The sequence below is a fragment of the Salvelinus alpinus genome, chromosome 7 (genome assembly GCF_045679555.1).
Source record: "Salvelinus alpinus chromosome 7, SLU_Salpinus.1, whole genome shotgun sequence".
Taxonomy (NCBI): Eukaryota; Metazoa; Chordata; class Actinopteri; order Salmoniformes; family Salmonidae; genus Salvelinus; species Salvelinus alpinus.
In genome coordinates, this window is record NC_092092.1 from 88,700,680 (window position 1) to 88,708,179 (window position 7,500).

General features: G+C 50.1%; 1 protein-coding gene across 1 annotated transcript in view; it reads right to left on the reverse strand.

The window, feature by feature from the left end:
* flt4 (fms related receptor tyrosine kinase 4) overlaps nucleotides 1–7,500 on the reverse strand; it is a 217,216-nt gene that overhangs the window by 51,520 nt on the left and 158,196 nt on the right. The window contains exons 13-14 of the mRNA XM_071412054.1: nucleotides 7,239–7,369; nucleotides 4,826–5,054 (exon numbers count right to left, since the gene is read on the reverse strand). Coding sequence (XP_071268155.1) covers nucleotides 4,826–5,054; nucleotides 7,239–7,369 — 360 coding nt within the window. The remainder of the gene's footprint in view (nucleotides 1–4,825; nucleotides 5,055–7,238; nucleotides 7,370–7,500) is intronic.

Here is a 7,500-nt window from a genome sequence, read left to right on the forward strand (position 1 = left end):
GTGTATGTTTAACCCCTTCCTCTAGGGGACTAGTGTATGTTTAACCCCTTCCTCTAGGGGACTAGTGTATGTTTAACCCCTTCCTCTAGGGGACTAGTGTATGTTTAACCCCTTCCTCTAGGGGACTAGTGTATGTTTAACCCCTTCCTCTAGGGGACTAGTGTATGTTTAACGCCTTCCTCTAGGGGACTAGTGTATGTTTAACCCCTTCCTCTAGGGGACTAGTGTATGTTTAACCTCTTCCTCTAGGAGACTAGTGTATGTTTAACCCCTTCCTCTAGGGGACTAGTGTATGTTTAACCCCTTCCTCTAGGGGACTAGTGTATGTTTAACCCCTTTCGAGGGACTAGTGTATGTTTAACCCCTTCCTCTAGGGGACTAGTGTATGTTTAACCCCTTCCTCTAGGGGACTAGTGTATGTTTAACCCGTTCCTCTAGGAGACTAGTGTATGTTTAACCCCTTCCTCTAGGGGACTAGTGTATGTTTAACCCCTTTGAGGGACTAGTGTATGTTTAACCCCTTCCTCTAGGGGACTAGTGTATGTTTAACCCCTTCCTCTAGGGGACTAGTGTATGTTTAACCCCTTCCTCTAGGAGACTAGTGTATGTTTAACCCCTTCCTCGAGGGGACTAGTGTATGTTTAACCCGTTCCTCTAGGGGACTAGTGTATGTTTAACCCGTTCCTCTAGGGGACTAGTGTATGTTTAACCCCTTCCTCTAGGGGACTAGTGTATGTTTAACCCCTTTGAGGGACTAGTGTATGTTTAACCCCTTCCTCTAGGGGACTAGTGTATGTTTAACCCCTTCCTCTAGGGGACTAGTGTATGTTTAACCCCTTCCTCTAGGAGACTAGTGTATGTTTAACCCCTTCCTCGAGGGGACTAGTGTATGTTTAACCCCTTCCTCTAGGGGACTAGTGTATGTTTAACCCCTTCCTCTAGGGGACTAGTGTATGTTTAACCCCTTCCTCTAGGGGACTAGTGTATGTTTAACCCCTTCCTCTAGGGGACTAGTGTATGTTTAACCCCTTCCTCTAGGGGACTAGTGTATGTTTAACCCCTTCCTCTAGGGGACTAGTGTATGTTTAACCCCTTCCTCTAGGGGACTAGTGTATGTTTAACCTCTTCCTCTAGGAGACTAGTGTATGTTTAACCCCTTCCTCTAGGGGACTAGTGTATGTTTAACCCCTTCCTCTAGGGGACTAGTGTATGTTTAACCCCTTTGAGGGACTAGTGTATGTTTAACCCCTTCCTCTAGGGGACTAGTGTATGTTTAACCTCTTCCTCTAGGAGACTAGTGTATGTTTAACCCCTTCCTCTAGGGGACTAGTGTATGTTTAACCCCTTCCTCTAGGGGACTAGTGTATGTTTAACCCCTTCCTCTAGGGGACTAGTGTATGTTTAACCCCTTCCTCTAGGGGACTAGTGTATGTTTAACCTCTTCCTCTAGGGGACTAGTGTATGTTTAACCCCTTCCTCTAGGGGACTAGTGTATGTTTAACCCCTTCCTCTAGGGGACTAGTGTATGTTTAACCCCTTCCTCTAGGGGACTAGTGTATGTTTAACCCCTTCCTCTAGGGGACTAGTGTATGTTTAACCTCTTCCTCTAGGAGACTAGTGTATGTTTAACCCCTTCCTCTAGGGGACTAGTGTATGTTTAACCCCTTCCTCTAGGGGACTAGTGTATGTTTAACCCCTTTGAGGGACTAGTGTATGTTTAACCCCTTCCTCTAGGGGACTAGTGTATGTTTAACCTCTTCCTCTAGGAGACTAGTGTATGTTTAACCCCTTCCTCTAGGGGACTAGTGTATGTTTAACCCCTTCCTCTAGGGGACTAGTGTATGTTTAACCCCTTTGAGGGACTAGTGTATGTTTAACCCCTTCCTCTAGGGGACTAGTGTATGTTTAACCCGTTCCTCTAGGAGACTAGTGTATGTTTAACCCCTTCCTCTAGGGGACTAGTGTATGTTTAACCCCTTCCTCTAGGGGACTAGTGTATGTTTAACCCCTTCCTCTAGGGGACTAGTGTATGTTTAACCCCTTCCTCTAGGGGACTAGTGTATGTTTAACCCCTTCCTCTAGGGGACTAGTGTATGTTTAACCCCTTCCTCTTGGGGACTAGTGTATGTTTATGTCTATGTTCCTCTGTGTGTGAGGCCTACGTTCCTCTGTGTGTGAGACGTACGTTCCTCTGTGTGTGAGGCCTACGTTCCTCTGTGTGTGAGACGTACATTCCTCTGTGTGTGAGACGTACATTCCTCTGTGTGTGAGACCTACGTTCCTCTGTGTGTGAGACCTACGTTACTCTGTGTGTGAGACCTATGTTACTCTGTGTGTGAGGCCTACGTTCCTCTGTGTGTGAGACGTACGTTCCTCTGTGTGTGAGACCTAAGTTCCTCTGTGTGTGAGGCCTACGTTCCTCTGTGTGTGAGACCTACGTTCCTCTGTGTGTGAGACCTACGTTCCTCTGTGTGTGAGGCCTACGTTCCTCTGTGTGTGAGACCTACGTTCCTCTGTGTGTGAGACCTACGTTCCTCTGTGTGTGAGGCCTACGTTCCTCTGTGTGTGAGGCCTATGTTCCTCTGTGTGTGAGACCTACGTTCCTCTGTGTGTGAGACCTACGTTCCTCTGTGTGTGAGGCCTACGTTCCTCTGTGTGTGTGAGACCTACGTTCCTCTGTGTGTGAGACCTACGTTCCTCTGTGTGTGAGGCCTACGTTCCTCTGTGTGTGAGGCCTACGTTCCTCTGTGTGTGAGACCTACGTTCCTCTGTGTGTGAGACCTACGTTCCTCTGTGTGTGAGGCCTACGTTCCTCTGTGTGTGAGGCCTACGTTCCTCTGTGTGTGTGAGACCTACGGTCCTCTGTGTGTGAGACCTACGTTCCTCTGTGTGTGAGACCTAAGTTTCTCTGTGTGTGAGGCCTACGTTCCTCTGTGTGTGAGACGTACAGGTTCCTCTGTGTGTGAGGCCTACGTTCCTCTGTGTGTGAGGCCTACGTTCCTCTGTGTGTGAGGTCTACGTTCCTCTGTGTGTGAGACCTACGTTCCTCTGTGTGTGAGACCTACGTTCCTCTGTGTGTGAGACCTACGTTCCTCTGTGTGTGAGGCCTACGTTCCTCTGTGTGTGAGACCTACGTTCCTCTGTGTGTGAGGCCTACGTTCCTCTGTGTGTGAGGCCTACGTTCCTCTGTGTGTGAGACCTACGTTCCTCTGTGTGTGAGACCTACGTTCCTCTGTGTGTGAGGCCTACGTTCCTCTGTGTGTGAGTCCTACGTCCCTCTGTGTGTGAGACGTACATTCCTCTGTGTGTGAGACCTACGTTCCTCTGTGTGTGAGACCTACGTTCCTCTGTGTGTGAGACCTACGTTCCTCTGTGTGTGAGACCTACATTCCTCTGTGTGTGAGGCCTACGTTCCTCTGTGTGTGTGAGACCTACGTTCCTCTGTGTGTGAGGCCTACGTTCCTCTGTGTGTGAGTCCTACGTCCCTCTGTGTGTGAGATGTACATTCCTCTGTGTGTGAGACCTACGTTCCTCTGTGTGTGAGACCTACGTCCCTCTGTGTGTGAGACCTACATTCCTCTGTGTGTGAGGCCTACGTTCCTCTGTGTGTGTGAGACCTACGTTCCTCTGTGTGTGAGACGTACATTCCTCTGTGTGTGAGACCTACGTTCCTCTGTGTGTGAGACCTACGTTCCTCTGTGTGTGAGACCTACGTTCCTCTGTGTGTGAGACCTACGTTCCTCTGTGTGTGAGACCTACGTTCCTCTGTGTGTGAGACCTACGTTCCTCTGTGTGTGAGACCTACGTTCCTCTGTGTGTGAGACCTACGTTCCTCTGTGTGTGAGACCTACGTTCCTCTGTGTGTGAGACCTACGTTACTCTGTGTGTGAGACCTACGTTCCTCTGTGTGTGAGGCCTGTGTTTCTCCCTCTCACCTTTAACCGATATGTATTTGCGTAGACAGTGTTTCTCTCCCCCTCACCTTTAACCGATATGTATTTGCGTAGACAGTGTTTCTCTCCCCCTCACCTTTAACCGATATGTATTTGCGTAGACAGTGTTTCTCTCCCCCTCACCTTTAACCGATATGTATTTGGTATACAGTGTTTCTCTCCCCCTCACCTTTAACCGATATGTATTTGCGTAGACAGTGTTTCTCTCCCCCTCACCTTTAACCGATATGTATTTGCGTAGACAGTGTTTCTCTCCCCCTCACCTTTAACCGATATGTATTTACATAGACAGTGTTTCTCTCCCCCTCACCTTTAACCGATATGTATTTGCGTAGACAGTGTTTCTCTCCCCCTCACCTTTAACCGATATGTATTTGGTATACAGTGTTTCTCTCCCCCTCACCTTTAACGGATATGTATTTGCGTAGACAGTGTTTCTCTCCCCCTCACCTTTAACCGATATGTATTTGCGTAGACAGTGTTTCTCTCCCCCTCACCTTTAACCGATATGTATTTGCGTAGACAGTGTTTCTCTCCCCCTCACCTTTAACCGATATGTATTTACGTAGACAGTGTTTCTCTCCCCCTCACCTTTAACCGATATGTATTTGCGTAGACAGTGTTTCTCTCCCCCTCACCTTTAACCGATATGTATTTACATAGACAGTGTTTCTCTCCCCCTCACCTTTAACCGATATGTATTTGCGTAGACAGTGTTTCTCTCCCCCTCACCTTTAACCGATATGTATTTGCGTAGACAGTGTTTCTCTCCCTCTCACCTTTAACCGATATGTATTTGCGTAGACAGTGTTTCTCTCCCTCTCACCTTTAACCGATATGTATTTGCGTAGACAGTGCTTCTCTCCCCTCACCTTTAACCGATATGTATTTGCGTAGACAGTGCTTCTCTTGGCTCCTCCTATTCTGAACCTCACAGACATAGTTCCCTTCATCCTGTAGCGTGATGCTAGCTATAGTCATCTCCAGGACCCAGCTGTTAGACCGCTCCTGATAGGTCAGTTGTCCATCCAGGCGGTCAGCGTACAGGTGGACACTACGACAGTCCAGCTCCAGAGGTTTACCACTCTCATCCTGCAGCGCCTGGAGACAGAGAGAGAGAGAGAGACAGAGAGAGAGAGAGAGACAGAGAGACAGAGAGAGAGAGAGAGAGAGAGAGACAGAGAGAGAGAGAGAGAGAGAGAGAGAGAGAGAGAGAGAGAGAGAGAGAAAGAGAGAGAGGGAGAGAGAGAGAGAGAGAGAGAGAGAGAGAGAGAGAGAGAGAGAGAGAGAGAGAGAGAGAGAGAGAGAGAGAGAGAGAGAGAGAGAGAGAGAGAGAGAGAGAGAGAGAGAGAGAGAGAGAGAGAGATAAGTCTGGGATATTAACTTGACAGTCACAACCAAACTAAACTACTGTAGCATTAAGAACATTCAGTGTGCCATTCTCTCTACCTGTGGGTCCAGTCTGTACCAGGTGAGCTGTGACCTGTGGGTCCAGTCTGTACCAGGTGAGCTGTTACCTGTGAGTTCAATCTGTACCAGGTGAGCTGTTACCTGTGGGTCCAGTCTGTACCAGGTGAGCTGTTACCTGTGGGTCCAGTCTGTACCAGGTGAGCTGTTACCTGTGGGTCCAGTCTGTACCAGGTGAGCTGTTACCTGTGGGTCCAGTCTGTACCATGGGAGCTGTTACCTGTGGGTCCAGTCTATACCAGGTGAGTTGTTACCTGTGGGTCCAGTCTGTACCAGGTGAGTTGTTACCTGTGGTTCCAGTCTGTACCAGGTGAGTTGTTACCTGTGGGTCCAATCTGTACCAGGTGAGTTGTTACCTGTGGGTCCAGTCTGTACCAGGTGAGCTGTTACCTGTGGGTCCAGTCTGTACCAGGTGAGCTGTTACCTGTGGGTCCAGTCTGTACCAGGTAACCTGCTACTTGTGGGTCCAGTCTGTACCAGGTGAGTTGTTACCTGTGGGTCCAGTCTGTACCAGGTGAGCTGTTACCTGTGGGTCCAGTCTGTACCAGGTGAGCTGTTACCTGTGGGTCCAGTCTGTACCAGGTAACCTGTTACCTGTGGGTTCAGTCTGTACCAGGTGAGCTGTTACCTGTGAGTCCAGTCTGTACCAGGTGAACTGTTACCTGTGGGTCCAGTCTGTACCAGGTGAGCTGTTACCTGTGGGTCCAGTCTGTACCATGGGAGCTGTTACCTGTGGGTCCAGTCTATACCAGGTGAGTTGTTACCTGTGGGTCCAGTCTGTACCAGGTGAGTTGTTACCTGTGGTTCCAGTCTGTACCAGGTGAGTTGTTACCTGTGGGTCCAATCTGTACCAGGTGAGTTGTTACCTGTGGGTCCAGTCTGTACCAGGTGAGCTGTTACCTGTGGGTCCAGTCTGTACCAGGTGAGCTGTTACCTGTGGGTCCAGTCTGTACCAGGTAACCTGCTACCTGTGGGTCCAGTCTGTACCAGGTGAGTTGTTACCTGTGGGTCCAGTCTGTACCAGGTGAGCTGTTACCTGTGGGTCCAGTCTGTACCAGGTGAGCTGTTACCTGTGGTTCCAGTCTGTACCAGGTGAGCTGTTACCTGAGGATCCAGTCTGTACCAGGTGAGCTGTTACCTGTGGGTCCAGTCTGTACCAGGTGAGCTGTTACCTGTGGTTCCAGTCTGTACCAGGTGAGCTGTTACCTGAGGATCCAGTCTGTACCAGGTGAGCTGTTACCTGAGGATCCAGTCTGTACCAGGTGAGCTGTTACCTGAGGATCCAGTCTGTACCAGGTGAGCTGTTACCTGTGGGTCCAGTCTGTATCAGGTGAGCTGTTACCTGTGGTTCCAGTCTGTACCAGGTGAGCTGTTACCTGAGGATCCAGTCTGTACCAGGTGAGCTGTTACCTGAGGATCCAGTCTGTACCAGGTGAGCTGTTACCTGAGGATCCAGTCTGTACCAGGTGAGCTGTTACCTGAGGATCCAGTCTGTACCAGGTGAGCTGTTACCTGTGGGTCCAGTCTGTACCAGGTGAGCTGTTACCTGTGGGTCCAGTCTGTACCAGGTGAGCTGTTACCTGAGGATCCAGTCTGTACCAGGTGAGCTGTTACCTGTGGGTCCAGTCTGTACCAGGTGAGCTGTTACCTGTGGGTCCAGTCTGTACCAGGTGAGCTGTTACCTGTGGGTCCAGTCTGTACCAGGTGAGCTGTTACCTGAGGATCCAGTCTGTACCAGGTGAGCTGTTACCTGAGGATCCAGTCTGTACCAGGTGAGCTGTTACCTGTGGGTCCAGTCTGTACCAGGTGAGCTGTTACCTGTGGGTCCAGTCTGTACCAGGTGAGCTGTTCGTAGGTGTAGTTGTCAGCGATGCAGCTTAGCGACACCTCCTCCTGCTCCAGAGGTTCCTCAGACGGACCCAGCTCTACACTGAACCCTTCTGGGATAGCTGGAGGAGGGAGGGAGGGAGGGAGGGAGGGGGGGAGGGAGGGAGGGAGGGGGGAGGGAGGGAGGGAGGGAGGGAGGGAGGGAGGGAGGGGGGAGGGAGTGAGTGAGGGAGGGAGGGAGGGAGGGAGGGAG